We start from the raw sequence: 22,271 nt of genomic DNA, 5'->3' as shown, positions 1-22,271 counted from the left end.
CCTTCTGTCCCATGCTGCGCACCCGCAAAGGTGCTCTTCAGAAGTGTCTGTAATGATTCAGCATCCAGAGTAGGGTCTGTTTTAGGAAAAGGCGTACTCCGTGTGTGTGTTGGGGTGAAGGAGGGGAGATGTGCTGAAAAGAAGGAAGGATTCAAAATCATTTGGAGGACGACTTCCCTCCCCCCTTTCCCATTTTTCTCCATGCCTTGCCCTTCCCTTTCACCCCCGCAGTGAAAGGGAGAGAGAATATTCTTTGATCTGGAGTTGCCATTGATCCACTGAGTGCACATAACACGCACCCAGACCAGGCACCAAAGATGAGTGCGGCAGGTCACGGCATCTGCAAGCTGTTTTAATTCTCCTTTCTGAACGCATACTTGCCCCCCACCCCCTCCATCTCCACCCAACTCCTTTTTTTCCCCCTCCCCAGCTTGGCAAAAAGGGGGGTGTGGGGGAAAGATATTGCAAAGTGCTTGTTGGGTCTGGAGCTTGCATGGGAGTTTTGCATTGATCCATTGATTGCACATGGTCTCTTGCCTGACCTCCTTGCTCCCAGGGAAGCTGTCTCCATGGCTACTGGCCCTGCTCCCCCAGTGGCAGACTGTAAATTCCTGCAGGCAGAGCAGAGCCTGGGGTTGGGGGGGAGCAAAGAAGGAGTAGCCAAAGCCAAATAGAAAGAAAGAAAGAAAGGAAGAAAGGGCGTTGCTTGGATGGATCTCTCCTTTCCACTCCCCTTTCTCAGGTCCCCAGCACTAAACCAAGGCTCCTTGTTTCCCCCCTTCATTGCTGCTGCTGCTGCTGCTCTCTTGCAAAACTGGAATTGGCTGGGCTTATTTCAAAAAAGAAGAAGAAGAAGGGATCAGAGGCAGCAGCCGGAGAGAGGGCGATCAAGTCCACTTTCTTCAAACTGCCCTGGGTCTCCTTCTCTCACTCTCTCTTTAGCAGTATCAAGAGCCCCAAACTGAACCCAGAGAGCAGCTTTTTCCATCATTTCAGTTCCCTTCCCTCCCCCTATCTCACACACAGCAAGAACAGAGCTCCTTCCCTCTCTTTTTTTTAATCTTCCTTTCCTGCATGCTCAGCTGCTTGAGTTTTGTTTTTTTTTGTTCTTTTTCTCTTTAAAGCATCAGAAATTCCCCCCACCAGCCCCCAAACCTCCACACAGACACACACAGATTGCAATGGGGGCTTTGCAGATTGCTGGATTGTGCATGCTTTCCTTTCTCCTCCACTCTGGAAACACACTGGCAAATAAAGCCAGTCAAGGTAAGAGGAACCTTCCCTGCTCTGAGGTTTACTATTGTATCTGCACGCAGGCGACTGTACCTCCTCTGTGGGTGTTTAATTCTGTCGGCTGGCTGAGACATAAGCCAAAGTAACAGTAAATGCTCAAGTTGATTTAAATGTTGATTGCAAAGCTATCTTTTCTTCCTTATACTTTTTAGCCCTTTCATAAGTGTTGTATGTATTGCTTAAGAATGTTCTTAGACTATTCTTAAAGCCAGGGGAGAGAGGAAAAAAAAAACCAGCATTAGAAAATGTGTTACTGCTCTACAACCTCCCTCCCACCCATGCCTGCACCCCTTCCCCCCACCCCCCAAAAGAAATCAGAGAGGAAAAATGCCGATTTTGTTTAAGTGTCCCTATCTGTAAAATGGGACCAATAACACCTACTTCCACAGAGGTTGGGAGGACTAATTAATGAATGGTTTTGGAGTTAACATGCATGGGGGAAGGTGTATGTTGAATGTGAACATTTTATTTTGGTGTATTTTGCCTATGTATGTGTTTAGCAGCATCCAAATGTTTTTTAAGCTTCAAGTGGCGGATGTTATAGAAGAGCTACATAAAGATCATGCACATTGCTCCTGTATGCACACAGACTTATTTATACATATAATATATAAATGCCCTGTATACCCTGTCTTTATCTACCTTAAGTTCAGCATCACCTCTTCTATATTTAGTTTTCCTGTACACACACACATACAGTTAGCTGTATGGACGGTCTGTCTATATCTTAGGCTTTTCTATAGCACCTCTATATTTAGCCTATATTTTTCGACACATAGACACAACTAGCTATATGCATGATAGCTTTTTTTTTTTTTGGAGCACAGCTATCTATATCAATCTCTTAAGTTTTTTTCCTATGTCCAGACTTAGGTGCATCATGGTCTGTCTGAATCAGCCTCAGCTTTTTACTGTAACAGTATCTAACTGCTCATGTGTGCAGTGAGATTAAATAGTGTGCGAAAGAAATACAGGAATGAGTAAGGGGGTATCATTAAAGAGCCCATTCATAATAATCATAGCTCAGCCATGCATCCTTAGTCCCCAAATGCCCCGCAGAGTTGGAAGGAATTTCAAGGCTATTGTCATATCTGTTTTAAAGTGTTTTTAAAACAATAGAAGACTTTGTAGGAGGACAGTCTGGACAAATGCAAGAAGATATTTTCCAGGGCAAAGGGTTTGGTAAGAGAGTCTGGCTTCATGTAAACCTTTCTGATTTAGGCTTAGAAAAGGAATGTTTAGGTTTTTATCCTGCCTCAAATTATCTGTAGTGTATGCATTGCTTTCATTTCTTATCATAATATTTATTTATTAAGGCCTTTGGGTTTCCAATTCCATTTAAGCCTGGGCCAGAATTGCATTAAAAAAGCAAAGTAAAATTCCATCCTGCAGAGACTTGACAGATCCCTTCAGGGGAAGAAAGGCAACGGGGGGGGGAGGGAGAGAGATGAAACTTTGAGCTAGGTCCTCAGCCAGAGTAAAAGTAGATTTACACCAGTGGGGGATTGGGTTCCTCACTCTTCCCCCATTTTAATTAAAAGAAGCTTTCTGATCTAATGGGCTGATGCACGTCATTAGACTTGCAACTCTAGCTTTGCTGGCAGCTCCTGTGATTAATTGATTCTGTCATGTACAGATTGTAGCTGCCTTGGCGAGGATGTTTCGGATGGTTTGTGAATGAGGAGTCGCTGTGGCAAAAGCGTGAACTTGAGGGTTAGGTCCTCCTGTCCTGCTTGAGAAGAGCCAAGTTTTTTAACATGGTTGCGTGGAGACAGCTGGGCCAGGGAAAATTTGAACTTGGAAAGCAGGGGTATCCTCCCCATATTGCAGATACAACGTGTCTCTTAATTGGGCATCCAGTGTCCCGTGATTCCTGAGTCACTTTGGCCATCCCAGCGAAGCTGACACCTGGAAGCAGGTGAGATCAGGAGACGATGGGAAATGATGGGCAGACCTTCAGCGGGTATCCGCGTATGGAAAACACTGACTTGCAGCAGAGGAGGGTCTGCCCTAGTGTTCTTCCTCCTCATGCCCTTGTCTTAAAATAAAAGGGCTCTTTTATAATCTAACCGGCTCTGAAACTCTTATCCTCGTGAGGCTACCGCCCAGGCAACGATGAAGCAGCTCATCTCCGTATTGTGGGTTTGCATCCACTGGAATAAACAGTCACAGCATTTGCTTGCTGGCTTTTTCATAACATTGAATTACCCCTTGGAAGTTTAGTCTGAAAGAAAGGAAGAGATTTAGTGCAATCAGGCTGCAGGCCCCTCTTAAGTGGTGCCAGCATCTGGAGGTGAACTTGTCAGGTCAGTTTAGGAACGGGGAAGCCAAAGAAGGGAGAAGTCAAAATATAAATGTGGCTTTAATAAAGAGATTGGCAAAAGATGATCCTTGCAAGCCAAAAAACGTGTGCACCAAATCACTACTAAACACAGTGTCTTTCCTGAACGTCTCTTGATAAGCTGTCCAGAGGGTTTTAGGGATGCCTTGAGATCCATAAGGAGATGATAACTGGAGAGCTGTGAAGTTCAGCCCTCCTCCCCCTCTTGTCTGTCCATTAAGCCATTTTATGACCCATTCAGGTTTAAGAGCATGTCATGGAAGCCACCTGTTGTGTAGCTGGGCTTTGTTGTTGTGTATAATGCAAAGGCATTAGCCAACCTCTGTGTCTACTGAGGGTTAGACTGGGGAGGAACTATCCTGGGAGACAGATTATCCCATTGTTGTCCTGCGCAGGGCTTCTTGTACCTTCCTCCAGAGCAGCTAGCACAGACCACTATCGGTGGTGCAATGGAGACGTGGTCTGATCCAGCCTCGCCAGTCCTGAATATCTTGTTTGCCCCTTAGTGCCTCCTTAGATTAAGTCGTGTAACAGTAGCATCCCTGTTTTCAGAAGCAGCTCAAAACTGTATTTACCCTTTGACACAAGTTTCGGAAAGAAGAGCGAAAGTGTACCTATCACAGGCGTCTGCCACTGCTCCTGAAGAAAGGGGCTGCAAACTCGCGTTAGTGCAGTTTTCCCACGCAGACCCCATGCCGAAAATAGTAAAGGAAAACTAGGTTTAAAACCGACTCCTAACTTCTGTACATGTGCATAATGAATACATAGCCCAAAGAACTGTAACGAGCTTGAAAACCGACTCCTAACTTCTGCCTAATGAATGCAGAGCCCAAGTAATTGTACATCTACGAGTGAACACGTTTATTAGTGTCTCTCTTTTTTGGTGTCTGTAGAGGCACAGTGCTTTCCGCTAGCTGCACTAGAATGAAAAGCGCTCTCGGCCTCGTATCAGAAATCCTCCTTACCGACCCAGAGGCAGCAGCCTCCGGTATTATGATGCGCCGACAAATCCCAGATAGGTTTTTTGGGGTAATGGGTTTGGTTCTTGTTAATGAGAATGCACCTGCGGGGCCCCCAACACAGGACATTTTCAGGAAAATAGTTCATACAATTGCTGGGGGGAGGTGGGATTTTCTTTTCCTTCCCTGCCGTCTCTGTATAACCTTTTCCCCCCACTCCTCCCCCTCTGCCGCCTTGTCCCTCCTTCCTCTGCTTATGCGCTCCGAAAATCACAGTGTATGATTGTCGGCCCCCACCTCCCCTCCGCAATATGAAATGTAAAACTGTAAACATTTCAACATGCAGCAGTTCAAAGGAGATCTTTGATTGAGGACGTCTAACATGCCTGTACTTAGATTTAAAAACGGGGTGGAAAGGGAGGGAAGAAAACTTTTTTTGTAATTGCCAACTGGAGTATAAGTATTCAGACACCTTGAATCTTCCATTGATGAGATGTATTGCTGTCTTCAGACTGTAGAGGAATGATGATGATGATGATTATTTTCTTTGCAGAAAGTCACACTGGAATAATCTATTTAGGACAAAATAATCATGAATAACCTTAAACTTCACTTTCAAAATTATATGTCCCCAGAGGGGCTTTACGAAAAGCTTAGGAGGGTAAATAAGGTTTGCTCTGTCTTACCATGTTAAACTAGCCCCGTGTGCCATCCAGACAGTTTTAGCGAGGCCTCTTTCCCCTTCCGGAGACAGCAGGATTGTAGCTTTCTAACCAGAAAATGAGCAAAAACAAAAATGTAAAGCAAATTCGAATTAGCTTAATAAAGCAAGCAGACAGCAAATCCCAGAAAGCACCAAGCGCTCCTAGTTTCTTAAAGGATTAAGAGTGGGGTCCACCTTCGAGAAGTTCCACTGAAACTGGTTTAAAATGGATCTGGTTAAATTGGTGCAAAACCCCTTTATTGCAGTTTGAATTTTAAATAGACACAGGCTTAAAGCAGAGCGGCTTTTCTAATATAGGGTCCGCATCCAATGTCACGCAGGCCGGCCTCCCTCCCTCAGGGGAGCAGATGGCACGATACTGGTGTAGACTGGTATAATTGACAGGATTCAATCGAGTGATTCTTTTCCACCCTCCTTGGTGTGAGCACATCACGTGCAAACCAGTTTGGGGCGTTGCGATGTGTTAAGCAAAACTTACTGGGGGAGAAGGGCACATAAAGGTAAAGAAACGGACAAAAGAAAGACCAGCTTGTAGCGAAGCATTGGAAATTGCACAGCACAAGCTATGGTGCCCACGTGGCTTCCCTGGAACCACACAACCACAGTCGGGTTATAAAAAGCAGCAAAGAGGAAGAGTCAGCAAGGTGTAATGGTGGAAAAACCTAATGAAAGGCTCAGCTTTGCATCCTAGCCCGGCCATTGAGTTGCGGGAGCGCAACACATCTCTGGATTGGGCTCCATATTGGTTTTATGGGTAAGAGCTGACACCCCACCTGAGATTCAACTGAAAAAAATCACTGTTTTAGAGCCAAATTCAGCTCCTTTGCTATGGTTTCAACTGGAATAAAGCTGTCAAAGCCCGGGATTCACAGTGATGTAATTGAGAGCACAGTTTGCCCGTGAGCAGTCACAGTTTTGTTCCCAGGAGAAAATGATGCGTTGCCATTAAAGACGTGCCAGTGTGCCATAAGCCCGGCATTCAGGACAGTCACCAATCCTAGCATCGTTGTATGAAATAGCCCGTCTCCTTGCAGGTAGCCATCAGAGACGCAGCACAGTCTAGGGCAGGGGCATCCAACTCAAATGAGATCTGGCCTGTGGGGTTTCTTGTGAGCTGGATGATGCACCTCCAGATCCGAGCCCCTGAGCTTCTCACTGTGGCTCTCAGCCACTGTGTCGGTGTGGCCAGAGCCCAGGGGGTTAATGCTGCTTGACACCCCACAGCTGATGTGCACACTGAGCAGTGGTCAAAAAATGGAAATTCGGCAGTGGGTAAGGTGGTGTTAACCCCTGGTGCTGAAGGCACTGGCACAGCAGCTCTAGGAGCTGCCACAAGACACTCCCAGGGGTGTATCCAGAGGTGGGCCATCTAGCCAGAAAGAAACCCCACAGGCCAAATGACCCACCTCTGTGGGTAGGGGCTAGGACACTGGCCTTGCAGTAATAGGTTCAAATCCTACTTGAGGATTTGAAGGCAAGCAGGGTGGCAGGACAAAGTATGCTGTGGATTGTGAGGCACTAAGACAGTATAATAATAAAGGCTGCACTGCAGTCAGTGGCTCCTTGAACCCTAAATAGACTGAAAAGGTTGGTACCTCACTGAGACTGGCAGGGGAAACTTTAGGAAGGTGTCTTCCCTTTGGTGGTAGGACCCATGCGGTGATGGAGGGAGCTTGGGAAAGAGAGGAGCATGCGTGCCAACAGGCAAGTGCGGGCACGTGCTGTCACTGCTTTAGTGGTCCTGTTGGTAGAGGTACAGATAGGGGTCCTCCACCCTGCTGGGAGATGCTGCGTGGTCCAACTGGTTGTTCCTGTTGCATGCCAGTGATGTTCAAGGGACTCTTTTTATGCCAACGTGAGGGAAAGGACACTGGGGGGTCCAATGCCTCTCCCTTCTTCCAGGAGCACGCCCAAGGATTTCACCTTCAAAGGTTGTGGCTGAGATTTTCACAGCCTTGTACCTTTTAGTGGGAACTGGGCGTCCAAATCAGGCAGGTTTGTGAATCTTGGCCTAAACGGCAACATGGAGACTGTCAAAGTGACTCCATTCTCTCTCAGCAATGTAGCAAAGCCTTCTTGTGGGCATAGCCCAGGACTGGAAGTCAGAACTCGCGGGTTCTGGTTTTTTGGCTGTGCTACTGATTCATTTCATGGCCTTGGGCAAATCACTCTTCGTCTCTCCTGCTGCGTTCGATTTTTTTTTTTCCCTGGCTTGGAAAAGTGGATGGTACCCACATCTTGGCTGCCGTGGTGAGGGTGCCTAAAAGCACAGGAGTGCGCACAGAAGGCTGCTGGCATTTGTACTCATCCATTGGCAATCGGTGCAAATGCCCGTCACACCCACCAGATTATCAGAACTGCTCAGACCGTTGGGTGCTTTGCACTCAAACGTCTGGCCCTGAGCTATTTGGGTTGCCACATGCATCCAGAGAAAAGCCCCAAGCCCTGACACTGTTTCCAGATCTTTGACTACCCCCATACATTGCCTGTGCATGCATCTGCCCCTCTTGCCTAACTTGCTACCCCCTCTACAAAGCTGTAAGGAGAAGGGGCAAGTGTCAGGGACACCCAATAAACAGCTTGTACTAAAATGATTGTCTGTTCCTCTACCCCGGGCAGCCACCTTCCTTGGAGAGGCGTCTGCAACCATCGTCCAAGCCTGCAACACTCATCCCTGGAGAAGGTGGGGGGGGTGTACAAACGCACATACCTGATTGAGGTTTTTATCGTCATCCAGATGAAACTGCGTTGTCCTGTAACCAGACTTTTTAAGTGCAATGCAAATTGCCCTCGCGAGCTCCTCCGCTCTCCGGCCGAGCTGCGAGCCAAACAAATGATTAATAAACTGCACCGCAGTGTCTGAGGTGGTTATTAATACTCTGGTAAAAAGAGCTACTGAAGTTATAAAGCTTTAATTTGGCATTAAAGTCGAGTGGAAACTCGGCAAGGCTGCCAACAGCTACACACACATCCACACACAAAAAGGCTCTTAATATATGTATTTATATCAAATTAAAAAAAATAAAGTTAGAAGAAAAATCTGTAGCGCTTGGGGCGGAACAGAATTATAGGATTTGTGGGGGGGGTTGCTGACACACCGTCCACCCCCCCTAGCCTCAAATTGATTTGGGCATTTAGCCTGCAGATAGAAAAAAATAGTGGTGCTTTTAAAAAAAAAAGACAACTGGGGGGGAGGAGGGGAAGAAATCTATCCAGCTTTAAGAAATATAGACCTGTAGCAGGGGAGATCTTTTTGCTGGGCATGTGAGCAGCATGTCTAGCGTGCTTTGGGATTGGAGCCACAAGCACCGCCGTGGTCCGAAGAGGAGAGGGGGTTTGCTTTGCTGGTTCAGTACAAGCCTATTTAGGACTCGGATGCTGTGGTAGCAAGGGGCTTTCCAAGTACCTTAGCTAGGCAAGTCTGGGAAGAAGCTCTAGTTGGAGCAGTGAGAGCTTTGGAAAGTCCCACCTGCCACAAGTACAAATCGGGGACCGTGGTCCTGACCTTGCATCCTTCTGGGTGGCTTCTCGAATGAGGAGCGCCACCGGCACAAGTGTCTGCCCTGCCGCGTACTCTGGATGGTTTCTTTCTCCCTTCTTTTCAGTTCGGTTGTAGCCAGTCCCAGCTCCGTTTGCAGAAGAGCGTGCTCTGCGCAGGGGGCTTCTAACATCTGCGTGGGCACCTCGCTCCCTTCCCCCCTTCCTCTGGGAACTGCCTGATGCCCCCATCCGATCCTGCAGTCAAGGGTGATGTAGCGTAAGGGTCACTGCAATGAATTGTCCTATTGAAATCTATAGCAATCCTGCCTGCAGGCTTCAAGCACATCTAGCAGCTCTGATTCATTGGCGCTAAGAGCCCAAATACAGCAGCCATCTCTCAGAGGAGACATCTGTAAGGAGTTTGGTATGCCAACACCCGGCAAGCTAACGGTTAAATGTAAGCCTCTCGGGCCCCTCTGTAAGTATTATTCCACTTCACAGATGAGGCAACCAAGCCACAAGCGCGTGGACCAGATTTTCAAAGTGTTCAGTAGCTGCCACATCTCGTTAAGCATAGCCGGAGAAGTCAGGACAGTGAGGTTGCCAGCCTGAATCAGATGTTAGGTCCCCCCTAGTCTGGTGTCCTGTTGATGCTGTGGGCCATTGAAGCAGGAGGCAGTTCTGGGATATTAGGTCTTTGTGAAGGTGTTGTCTTATTCCTCTAAAAGTTAGAGTTAGTATTTCCCACCTTTTACTCATTGAGAACAGTGGGAGAAGCTGGATGCTGGACTCTCAAAAATCTGGCCTACGGTCACATACTCAGTGTCAGAGTTGGGCTATACCCCATCTCTTAGGAGCCCTACTACAACCGGTAGAGGTGGCCCTTGCAAGCCAGGATTGGGTTATGTATTATTGGACGCACAGAAGATTGAACTGCTCATATCCCAAGAGCCAAAGGTTTACCCATGTCACAGTTAGGGTTTGGTGGTGGGCAGCAGGATGGGATACAGCCCAGGAGTGAAGAAACAGGAATTGAATTCCTCTTGCACTTTGATAGATGATGATCCATCTGTGTTGGGGCAGGGAGAAGAAGGTGAGGATGGAATAGTAGAGGAGTTTGAGGAGATTGAAGCCTTGATTCAGAAAGCGCTTCAGTATGTACAGTACTTAACGACTAAAACTTTGTAGTCATTGGGACAGTTCTTGAGCGTGTGCTCAGGTCTGTTGTTGAATGGGGGCTTCCAGCCCCTAAGAGAATTCTCCTGGACCTCAAGAAGCAAGCGGTTCCTCCGGAGTGGGGGTCCAAGGTTTGGTGAATACATCTAGGCTGGATTTCCCTCTGGCTGTGATGCCATGAGATGCACAAAAGACGAACTGAACCAGTGCATGGTGTAAATAAGTCTAATTAGCTGCTTAGGCATAGAAAATTGTATTGGGATGCATCTCTGAAATGTCAATATACCATGACATTCGTTCGGTCCTCTGCGAGAAGGCTGCTGCATTGCATTTGGGCTCTCGTCACAGATGAGAGATGCACTGGGGGGCGAGGGCATGGGGAGAAGAGAAAATTATTTTGGCATAGGAATGTCTCTGGCTGTTCCTTACCCATCACCCTGGAGGCTGAAGCAGGATACTTACCCACAGGACGTCCTCCAGGGCTTTCTTGAATCACATGCTAAATGTCCCAGTTGACATGTCTCCCAGCCCTTCCCTTGAGAGCTTGGTCCATAGTTTCATAGCGAACATGTGCAATGCTCTTCTTGGTTTAAAATCCCCGCCTTTCCTCCAAGCTGTACAGTTATTTCTATTGCAGCAGCACCCTGCACCTTAACCAGGAGGAGGCTGTTAGGTGGTGCTTTGGAAAACCCCACTAAGAACCTATGTGTGTGTCTTTAGGTGTTGTTAGAAATCTGGCCCTGCGTGACACTTCCGGGTAACGGATCCAGGTATTGAAACAAGGTCCCCGTGCCTCTTAGGTGAGCACCCGTCAGCAGTGCAAAGCGCCAGGTCCGCACGGTGACCGCTGAGCCGTGAACTCTTATGTCTAGGCCCGCTGGACTCCCCTTCCTTCCTATGCCTGGAATGAAGCACACGTGAGCGAGGCAATGAGGAAGGGGAGAATTATTGACAGGTGGAAAGTCTGAAGAAGAATCACCAAGGCGAAGTGGTGGAAGAGAGCGGAGTCGGAGACCGAGGGTAGCCACGGGACCACTTAGGGGAAAGGAGAGGCTGTGGCAGCTGTGCTAGAGGCCTGTGGATGCAAGAGCACCCACCTGACAGCTCCATGGGCTTGAGTGGGGGACAGAGGCTAGATGGTGGCTCAGGACCGGAGCGTGCAAAGCCCCCGCTAGCCTGGCATTTCCCGTTGTATTTATTTTCCTTCTTGACCCGGCAGTTTGAGAATGTTAGCTCCAGGACCCCGCATCCGTGGTGTTTGTTTTTCTTTCTGCTCCGCCGCTGCCTCTCCAGAGCCACGGCGCGGCTTTTCTGCAGAGAGCCCCCGCGGCGCTCCGAGGCAGGAGCTGCCATGCCTTCAGCGAGCAGCACAACCTTCCCCTTGTATTTTTTCCCCCCTTCTGCTTCTCCTCTGCTGTCCCTTCAAGACCTGAACAGCAGAGATGATTCCACTGACTTTCGAGCGGCCCTGGCCCCAGCCGTGTGCTGCGGGCGCAGCTTCCCAGGACCTTTTGTGGCTGAATAGCCATTAGTGCCTGACTCAAGGGGCCGGTGGAGGAGACCTCATCACTTCTCCACGCCCCCCAGATGCAAAACACTTCCTTAAACTCTCTCTGCCTCCCAGTATGACACCAGGCTTGGACCCCACCGGCTGCTGGGCTCGGTGGAGACGGGCGTTAAAAATTGAGGATCTGGCTGAGATGCAGGGAGAACTGCTGGTCGGATGTTTTTCCATGGATACCCCTTGACTTGGGAAATCATTCCCCACACTTGGTCCAAAATAGGCCAAGTGTGTTGACTGTTTGAGTGTTCTCCAAAACCCCTCATGCCGAGCAGGTGTTTGGGGAGGGCTGAGGATAGGCATCTCTCTCTTAGCTTGCAGGCAGGGTGGGGATTTTTCTTCGGTCTCTTGAGAAGGTTGTGTGTGGGTGGTTGGGTGGGGTGTGCGCTGGGTTTTTAATCTCATAAAGATTTTTGTATTGAAGTTTGAATCTCTTTGCGCCCAGAGCCCTGGGAGAGGTGAGGTGGTGTCCATGTGTGTTTGCAGTACAAATAAGCAAAGGGTACATGTCTGGTGGAGCCGGGAGTTCAGCTGGCAGGTGAATCACTGTGCACTGCAATTGCCAGGGAACAGTTGAAAGGTGAAACTTTGTATCAGCTGCTGTACCCTGCACTTGAATTAAACATAATTAGTCTGATGAGCTTGGCTCTTTCTGAAGATGGGGTTGTGGAGAAGAGCGTGTTGCTGCTAGAGAAAGCTGCTCCGGGAACATTGCGGCATCGTCTCTGTCTTGGCGTCACGGCGGATGTATTGTGACTGTCCATTGCAAACGGCAAAAAAGCTTGCTAAGAATATTTTTCCAACTACTTAGTTGGTCTAATAAAAGATCTCACATCTATTCAAAGAAACAGGCCTTCTGAATGTCCGCTAATTCTTAGTGCCTCGGGCTTTGGCACGCTTGGACCCGACCTTGAGCCACCTGCAGCTCTGGCTGAATTCATCAAGAGTTGTATGTAGGTACCTGCCACCACTGGAAAATCCAACTCAGGTGTCTCTGGGCCCCAGTTCTAGACACCCACTTCTGATCGTTTCAGCGCTGTCTCATTCTTGGTCATGCAAGACCAAGTGAAACCAGACAACTTGACTGGCCCCAAAGACAAACGCCCTCTGCTCAGCCGCAGCAATAGCCATGTCAGGCAAGTCTCTGAAAGCAGAGACAGAAAAATCTAAGCTGGAGGCTGGATTTGGGAGCTGAGGATAAAAGGACTTTATTTTATAAAAGGGACAGCGGCAAAGCAAGTTGCATCTTACGTGTGAGAGAGAGGAGTTTGCAAGAGCAAACAGGAGCAGAGCGTTAATAGGATTTTTTCAAAAACATTCTGCTCAAATGGTTTAAAAATTGAGTCTTTCCTGCCATCCGAAGCATTGGAAACGCAAACAGCAGTATTGTGCCTACAGCTCGCAAAATTTGTTAACTGAAAAAAAGACTCTCCTACAGAGACATGGAGGGGGCTGCATCTTGAAAACATTTTTTTTTCTCTAGGTACATGCTATTTTCAGTGAAAAATTTCAAAAGGAAATGAACTGAAGTTTTTGTTTGGAAGAGAAGGTTTTATTTCATCGCAGTTTATAAAAGCACTCTCTTCAGTATTTTACTATTCCACAATTTTGTTGGTCTGAAATTTGGGATTTTGTATGTCTTTGATTTCCTTTTCTCTCCGTTGTTTGCTATTTTATGAATTGTCTCTGGAGTCTTTCCCCATTCCCCCCCTGAGTTTTTTTTTCTTTTTCCTTTTTGCAACTTTTTAAAAACTTCTCCAACTTTTAAAAAGTTACAACATGGCAAATCTGGAAGAGTTTTCATGTATACTTTTGCTATCATACAACTTTTTTTTGAATTTTTGAAAAGTTAGCAGAATGGAAAAAGAAAATAGAAAACTCTGTGTGTAACCATAGGCATTATTCTTGGTGTTAGAGTAGTGGTAAAAAGCAGGGGGGGGGGGGGGGGGGGGAGGAGAAATGTAAAACATCTTTGCTTTTACAGAACGACATTGAAAAAATCCTGCAAAAAAAATGACAAGGTTCTTTCCTTGTCTGCCTATGTCCTTAGACCAACATGGCTACAACCTACACCTCTGCAAAAAAAATTAAACATTTTGATAACTTTTTGAACAGAATTCCAATGAAAAATTCAACAGGAAAGAGCTGGATTTGACAATCCAGTCTGCCTTCATCTGTGCTGAGCAAGCTAGAATTAAAACTGGACAGCAGAATGGGATTCATCCAGGTCCCAGCTGAGCATAAATCAGTGACTCAGCCAGGATTGCTGCGGGGTGCTGCTCAGGTTTAGCACTGTTAGGTGTGCAAACACCTAGACACCGTTCACTAGATAAGCCGAGAGATTTCAGATAGGAATCCAGAGCGTCCACAGCATGCTGACCTGTTGTGGGCTTCTGAATCTCTTTGCCCCAGACGAATTGCTCCATTTGATTTCCATAGTCAAAAACTGAACGCAAGCTAAGAGTTGGCGTTTCTGAGAGGTCCCTCAAGTCTAACAACGGTGAGAACCACAAATAATATAAATAGCAAACGAGTGAATTCAGTTTGTGAAAATTTCAAATTTTTGGCAACTGAAGTGTGGGTAAAGAAATGTTTTCTACCTGAGAGCTGTCGAGGCAGGAGGGGAAGGATCCAAGGACAGCTCAAGGGGCGCCTGTAGTCTAAGCCCACTTAAGACACCGACTTCCTCAGTGACCTTCTCCAAGTTGCTTATGCGCAAACCTTCTAGCAACGGTGCTTATAAAGTGAGGCTCTTAAATCTATACGTGGGTGCTTAGAAGGGGTCTGGTTTCTAGAAGTGCTGAGCATGCAGAAATCTCACAGAAGTCATTGGGGGATTGGTGTTGCCTGCTGCCTTGGAACAGCAGCTTGCTTTAACTGCAGCCTGACGAAGGGCATTTGTACCCGAAAGCTTGCAAAGAAGAACTTTTCCAACTATTTAAGTTGGTCTAATAAAAGAGATCCTATCTGCACAAAGAAACCTGTCTGCTTTGACCTGAGCACTTTTAAATAGATTATGCAACCTCATGTTAACCTTCCAGGTTTTCTGGCCTGAAGGGTAAAGAGGGGTAAAGTCCAAAATGGATTTATGCTTTAAAGGAAGATGGGATTAGGAGATCTGTGTGCCTCCGTTCCCGCACCTACAGCTCCTGCTGACATCCAGTGAGACTGTAAGTGTTCCTCATTTCTGCAAATCCAAGCCTTTTATTTCTGTGCCTCAGTTTCCTCTTCCACAAGCCAGTGCTGCTGCTGCTTTGCTTCTCCAGGACGTAATCAATTAGCATCTGTATTGTGGCAGTGGAGTCTGAAGCACTAAATTGTGCTATTCTTAGCTTCCCTTGAAACGAGATGAAAAAGGTTATGTAGAGTTGAATTTTCCTTTGAACATCTAATTGCAGCTGGATGCTATGCCGAACGGTAAGTTATGGTAATTCCAGCGCTTCCTCCTGCACTGAATAGCTCTTTGAACGAGCAGCATTTTAGCTGCAGCCTTGTGAATCCTCCCCTTTACCTTGTGGCAGGCACCAAGCTGGTTCCCAGCCCTGTGGTACCGGCTGAGAGGGTGTTTGCAGCCGATCGCAGCCGTGGTTCTCCAGAGCACAAGACGCCATTGTCTGCATTAAGAGGCAGCTCCGTCCTTTCCAAAAGACTCTGGGGTCCCCAGTCTCCCGAGGGGCAGTGTCAGGTCTGCGGAGCGCTGTGGGCAGCAGCAGCAGCAACCGCGCTGTAGAGGAAGGAAAAGGTTGGGGGGGGCTCGGTGTGTCCTGCAGTGAACATTAGCCTTTAACTTGGGAACCCTCAACCGCAGCCTCAGCCCTGGGTTACTGGCTCAGTATCTCCGAGGGGTTGGAGCCGGTCCCGTTCAGTGGCAAGCTCTCTGTGAACCCCTAGTCTCCTTTAGGAAATGTGGTTGGGGAGCTTTCTGTACGGTCTTGTGTGGAAGCCTCGGAGCTATTCCCGAGAGCTGGGAAATATGACTCAGGGAGGAGTGAACTTTACACTCTTGCGGGCTATCGCAGGCTTTTCCGCTCCTTTTATTGACACACGTTTTTAATTTTAAAAGTGATGCTCACGCAGGTGTGTCGCGTGCGTGCTGGACGCGCGTGCGTGGGCGCACACCGAGGGGGAAGGAGAGCCTCTTACACAGTAAAGGGCATGGGCCTGCTTGGAAGGAGCTTACCTGGCCCCTTTGGGCCGCACTGAGCTTTGGACCAGCTTCTGAACTCGGCTGTGCTGGTGCATGAATGAAGCACGTTTCAATCCCTGGTGTTGCCCCACGCTCACATCAGCATCGCTGAGATTGCAATCTGTCTTCCTCCCCATCCATCTCCGCAGAGCCTTGCTTTGAAGCGTCCCCTGCAGCCAGTTCAGCAGCCAGCCGAGGGTATAGCTTTATCTTCCTCGTCTGCTGTTTGATGGTCTCCTTGCAGGTGCAGTTAAGCTGTGTCTAAGTTTAAGGGATTCCTTTTTTTTCCGAGCTGGCTCTTTCTTGTCCAGACCTCACTGCTTTGTTGACCAGACCTGATGGAAAAACCCCAGGTATTTGGGGTTGGACTCAAATAGCGAGGGGAGATTTTTTGACCAGGAGGCGCTCCCATTCCCAGAAACGTAATGATTGAGAGAAGCTGGCTGCTGCTCTGATGCCCATTGGTTAGCCCTTACCCCGTATGGTTACCAACTGTGACTGAAGCTATTCCGGGAGATTTTTTTTCATGACGTTATGTCACTAATTGTACTGTTCAACCTGTTCACAATATCCATTTTGCTTTCGGTAGTCACCGGGAGATTGATGCCAGTTCCGGTAGACTCCCAGCCAACGTGGGAGGGTTGGCAACCCTATTGCTGACATGGGAATGGGTAGGAAGGATGCTGGGGGGGACAGCAGAGTGGAGAAGCCAGCACTGAATTGATCCCAGCCTCAGAAAAGGAGCCAGAAAGTATCTCTGGGGGATCTAGGCAGACTTCACCATACACAGATGCTTTACGCTGCAGCAGATCACTAAATGGGGGGGGCACATATACACTCACATGAGCGAATGGAAATGGCTTCAGATTGCTGAGTTATGGGGTAACAGACTGGCTCTGGCATGGGCAGCTACCAGCAAGGAAAGCTTTGGCACAGAGGGTGCCTTTGCAGCCGGTGCACTTTGTGGACCTAGGGGCTGTGAGCCAGGAGGGGTTTAACAGAGCTCCCGACACCGTTCCAGTCCCTCTGCTGGGGAACTGAACCAGCGCAGGTAGAGGCCGATTCCAGCCCAACCGTCTGGTCCCACCATTGCACCGGGAGCGGTTTTTTTTTCCACCCCCCCAGGAAGTGACTCTTCCCGCAGAAAGCTGGATCCAGTCCCCCCCACCCCACACTGTAAATGTTGTGTTGTCTCCAGTGCATTGGGTCAGATTCGCATGCGTGATTAACGACCCAGGGGATGCAGCAGTGGCTCCGGGCCATGGCTAATGTCAGATAACAAATATGAATGCATTGTGTAAATATTTACATAAAACACAGGCACGTGCCGCCTCCCTGGTGCAGCCGAAAACCTCCCAGTCCCAGCCACTCGCATCTCCCTGCAAGAGTGAGCAGAACAGGCAGCGTGGGATAGTAACAGGGGCTTCCCCTCGCTTGGTCCGTGACCTCCATGCTTGCGACGATGCCCGTTGATCATGGTCCCACTTGAGACGGTGGCTTCTCCGACTCGGGTGGCTTTGCACAACCCTTTAGCAATCCCGACAGCAAAGGTCTTCCGGGCCTGTGAAAGATTCCCCCACTGAGGCAGTGGCAGGGTGCCTGTCCCTTCATGCCAGCAGGGCAGACTATGGGATCAGTGGTTGAGAGCTGTTCTGCTGCTTGGGATCTCTCTTCCTTTGCAGTGGTGCGGGAAGGACAGAGTGATTGCAAACCCCAGGGTGAGGACTTGGGGGCTGGCTTGTGTCTTGTGTGCTCACTAGCTGGTGTTCTGCTGTGGCAAAGATCTGATTTACTGTTCCTGCCTCCCCCTTGCCCCATATCTTATAGTCACCAACACTGTAAAATTTGGGCTCCTCAAGTACTAATGGGGTGTTATCCCCATTGCATAGACAAGGGACTAAGGCACAGAGAGGTAAAGCAACGTGCCCAAGGTCACACAGGGAGTCTGTGGCAGAGCATTCCTCTGGCTTGTGTATAAAAGGGAAAGATACTTCCATTGACTAGCACCCCTTTCAGGGGCTGTGCAGCCATCACAACTCTTTTAAAAGCTCATATCGTTCCACTTACCACTCTTGTTCTTTTCTCTCTTATGGAAACAAGTGATGGGACCACCCTGGGCAGATAGTAAAAGCAGCCCATTCATAATGACTCCAGCGACAGCTTGCTCGCTGCTTTGTGGGGAGAGGCTGTGTAACCCTCAGCCATTGGCAGCGCTGGAGAGCCAGCCAAGCTATTTTCCCCCTCTACAAAGAAAAAGATGCCCTTCCAGGTGCATTAAAGATCTTCCTGAGCAAGCCATTAACAGGCACAAACGTGCCTGCTGCAGTTCATGAGGGCTCCGCTAGTCACTAAGGGATCAGATAGCAAAGCCAGGGGAGAGAGAGCCAGGTGAATAGCTGTTGCTTATAAACTTCAGTCCAGTGCAGTCTTTAGCCATCTGATGGCTACTTCCATTAAAACCTCCAGCACCTCTGCCTCCTGTTGTGTCAGGCCTCTGCAGCCAGCAAGCTGTGCACCCGTGGAGCCATGGTGTGCAAGCCTGGCCTCCCTCCTTGGCACTTGCCCTGCCCTTTAGGTAGACAGCCTGCTAGCTGAGCGACTAGTGCTGAATTTCAGCACTAGCCGAGTGACTAGTGCAAGAAGCAGGGTGGAGACGGGGTGTTAGGCTGAGTTGGGATGGAAGGGGAGACTCGGGGAGTGGGTAGAGGAGGGAGAGAATGGGGGTTTGGGAGGCGAGAGGAGGTTTTGGAGGTAGAAAGGAAGCTCTTGTGATTAAAGCACTGCACCAAGGAGGAGACCACGGTTCAGCCCTGGGTAGCATGGGCACAGCACTGCCCTTTCCCCTGGAGCATCATGAGGATAAAATGCTTGGGTGGCTGGGAGCTGCTCGGATACTTTAGACACGAGGGTCAGCTTGATGCTCCGTTGGGACGGGAAGGGTCAGACTGAGTAGTGCTGATGAGAGGCCTGGTGGGTCGTTGTCTATTCACTAGCCCTAGGGGCTGGGGTAGCCCCTGGCAGTGCTGGGGTGGGGAGCTGCTGGGGGTGGGGTGCTTTGTGGCTGTGCTATGGAGGAGGTCTTCATATTTTTTCCCATTTAGCCCTTCTATTTCCCACTCCCTGCTCCCAAGTTTATTTGACATGGTCCCAGCTAATTCATTCGCATTCCTTCATTACATTTTTCAGCTGTCTGCCTAAGAATAGAAAACCATGATGATTATTAGGTTGGCTCTGGCAACTGCTAATTGAAGCTGGAGCCTTCACCTCAGGCTGGCTGGTTTGAATCCAACCTGATCCAGTGGCATCTAGATGTTGTTACCGTCGCATGTATACTCATGCGGTGAGTTGTGCCATGAGTTCCCAGTCCAGGTCTTGAAAGGCACAGACAGGGCCATGCTGGGCCAGATGTGGCATGGATGCACTCTGGCACGCTCTCTGCAATAGCAGCCAGCCCCAAGTACATCAAAGGGAGGTGCTACAGACCCTGTGGTTATGGGGTAATTTGGGAACATTTCTTCCTAATCCCTTTCCTGTGAGGTTGGTGAATACCCTGATGCATGAAGCCCCTAAATGCTAGCACTTCCTTGTTTCACAGATCCCTACATTTTCAGGGCCAGAAGGGGCTACTGAGATGGTGTGTCTGATTGCCCGCAAAGCACAAGGCAGACACTTCCCTCAGTGGTTCCTTTACTGAGCCCCCTGACAGCCCGTGGCAGAAGTGTGGTCACCTCTGTTCTGATTAAGCTTAATCCAGCTCCTGTTGAAGTCAGTGGGAGTCTTTCCACGGATGAGTGTCAGCTGGATCTGGCTAGTAATGGTTGACAACCTTAGCAAGGGCTCAAGGACTGAGAGGTCCGGAGACTGAATTCTCACCCTGCGAGGAGCCCCTCTCTGGGGTTCAGTTGAGGCGCCTGGATCATCTTTAGGCCAGCTAGCATAGCAGACTGGCCCTACTGCTGGCCCGTTGCTGTGTGGACTATTTCAGCTTCCTATGCTGATCTTTCACCCCAACCTCGTGCGGAGCAACATCAGGAGCAACACGGGGGCAAGGTTGGCGCATCTTAAGCAGGTGCAGGTATTTGCAATGTTACTTCATCTCCTCCTCCTCCTCCACAGATGTCGATGAATGTATTGAGGGAACCGACAATTGCCACATTGACGCCATCTGTCAGAACACCCCCCGGTCCTACAAGTGCATCTGCAAGTCTGGCTTCTCCGGGGATGGGAAGCACTGCAAAGGTAAGGAGCCCAGCTGCCTCAGCCCTTCCACTGCCGCGTGGTGGTAGTGGCAGAGTCTCAGGAATCACTGGGAGATGGGGCTGTGTTAGTGCAGGTTTCACTGCGCAATAGGGGTGTGATGCTTTAGTCCCAGCCCAGCCTATGCTGTTTACTGTGCTTCTGCGGGGTGTAAACAAATGTGGTCTGCCTAAGCTTAACAGCCCAGTGGGCTTGTATGGGCAAGACATACTAGTTCCTTTAGCCAACAGCCTGCGAGCCAATGAAGCAACCAGTATCCTGTCCCACCGCCTTTGACCCCGTAGCCCAAATGACTTGGCAGTCTTTGACAGCTGGGAGCAGCCTTTGGTGCATGTCCAAAGCAGAGCTTGAACTCACACCTCCAGAGGCATAGCAAGATGCTTTAAGCACTTTGCTACTGTGCTCCTCCTGGCATCCGTTTTTGCCAGCACAGGGTCAAGCTCAGGACAGCAGTGGTGCCAGGAGAAGGTTGATTTCTATTTCTAATTGAAGGGTTGCGTCTAACCCTAAATGGACCATTTGGAAAAACAAAGCATCCGTCATCACGGCCCCACCCCATACTTTCAGATCAGCCGTGCTCCAGAGATTGCTTCTGTTTAGATTCCAGCAGAATCAGCTGGGTTTTTGTTTTAAACAAATCAACATTTTCCTGCCCTGTTTGCAACCCAGAGGTGTATCCATAGGCCAGACCATGAGAATCTGCTGGAGTGAAACTGAGAAGCAAAATCAAATACCAGCTCAGAGCTCTGCCTCGCCTGCTCCAATCCCTCACCCCTCTCCTCCATTGGGTATCCCCAAGTGCCCGAATGGAGATGCAGAGCACCAGTAAATGTGTAGGGTGCCAGCTGAATGGTCCCAGCTCATTGAGGACTTGGTACTGCAGCTCTAGCAGCTCCGGATATTTTTGTTGATACCAGAACTCTCTATAGGAAGATGCAGGTTTGATGAAGGTTTCATTGCGAGGTTTTTCCTCTCATTGACCCAAAACTTCATCATGGAGCTGAGAGGGACATCAGAATAGCAGTATCTTGGTGGTTAGGGCCAGCACTACTGTAGTCCTAGATTGAAGATCCTGCCGTGCCTTGTTCAGAGAAGGGTTAGTGCATGTGACAGTGCCACATAAAGCCCCATGGTTTTGATGCTGTAACTACACGTAAAAGAGAGTCTCTGCCCCCAAGAGCTTACTGTCCAAATATGAGAGCAGAAGTATTGCTATCACCATTTGGCAGATTGGGCAACTCAGGCATTGAAAGACTGAGCGATTTGTCCACAATCACACGTGGAGTCTGTGGCAGTGCCAGGAACTGAACCTGCATCTTTTTGAGTTTCAACACAGTGTTTTAACCTCAGCACCCCCTCTCTACCAAAGATGAAAGGCCCCATTAAATTGCATCTTATTAGCAGCTGTTGTAGTAGCATTTTCAATACAAAGTAGCTACCACAAGCAGAGATATGGGCCTCAGGACAATCTAGTACTGGACATTAGAAGGCATGGACTGGCACTGGGAACTATTGTGTGCAGCTGGCTCCTGTACTCCCATTGTGTTGCCTGCCTTTATGCTTTCTTTTTGAGTCTGACTCCCATTCCTTTCACACTAGGACTGCATCTGCAGAGCTTCTGGACTTTGTTAATGGGCATTAACAATGAGGTAAAATGGGCATTCAGGGTATCGAAAGCCCCTGTTCCTGGAGTATCTCAGCTTCCACTGACATGGTGAATAGCAGGGAAACAAACAAAGAGATTAGAGGGATGACAGCCAATTAGTTTGAGGTCCAAAGTCTTGATTTGCTAGGGGCGGAAGAGGGAGTTCCACGCAGTTGAATAGGAATGGGAACTTCGCTGTAAAGTTCAACAACAGCAACCAGAAATTGGTGAAAACCAATTCTTAAAGACAAACATTCCCCTGCAATGCCATGAACCCAAGCACAGGCTTCAGACTAAGGACAAGAATTTAACCAGAGTCCAAAAGAAAGTGTGCATTTATATGGACATCAAGAATGTCCTGGGTCAGAATGAAAGGCCGCACCTTTTGGAAGGGAAATGAAGCTCATGGTTCAGGGCTCGAGTTCATTTCTATGAAACAGAGACCAAGGTGAGACCTTCAGGATCGCGTGAATCATTCAACTTCTGCCTGTCATGGGATTCTTGCATCTCTCTCTGAAGCATCTGTTATTAGCCACTGTCAGAGCCCAGATGCTGGTCTGGGGTCTGTTCCAGTCTGGTAATCCCTGTACCAGTCTTTGAACAGATATGCATACAAATACTTGTCTAGGATGGTTTAGACATGCATGAT

At 48.6% G+C, this 22,271-nt stretch overlaps 1 protein-coding gene across 6 annotated transcripts in view; it reads left to right on the top strand.

The window, feature by feature from the left end:
* Positions 1 to 694: 694 nt before the first annotated feature.
* SCUBE3 (signal peptide, CUB domain and EGF like domain containing 3) overlaps positions 695 to 22,271 on the top strand; it is a 93,432-nt gene continuing 71,855 nt past the window's right edge. For 4 of the 6 annotated variants that reach the window (XM_019484877.2, XM_059717027.1, XM_059717026.1 and 1 more), the window contains exons 1-2: positions 696 to 1,266; positions 19,837 to 19,959. In XM_019484877.2, coding sequence (XP_019340422.1) covers positions 1,182 to 1,266; positions 19,837 to 19,959 — 208 coding nt within the window. In that variant the 5' untranslated portion in view covers positions 696 to 1,181. Of the gene's footprint in view, positions 1,267 to 19,836; positions 19,960 to 22,271 lie in introns of all 6 variants that reach the window. The other 2 variants (XM_019484878.2, XM_059717025.1) reach the window with 1 other exon arrangement.

This window comes from Alligator mississippiensis, chromosome 14, assembly GCF_030867095.1.
Source record: "Alligator mississippiensis isolate rAllMis1 chromosome 14, rAllMis1, whole genome shotgun sequence".
In the NCBI taxonomy this organism is placed as follows: domain Eukaryota; kingdom Metazoa; phylum Chordata; order Crocodylia; family Alligatoridae; genus Alligator; species Alligator mississippiensis.
This window is presented reverse-complemented; position numbering and strand designations above follow the sequence as displayed.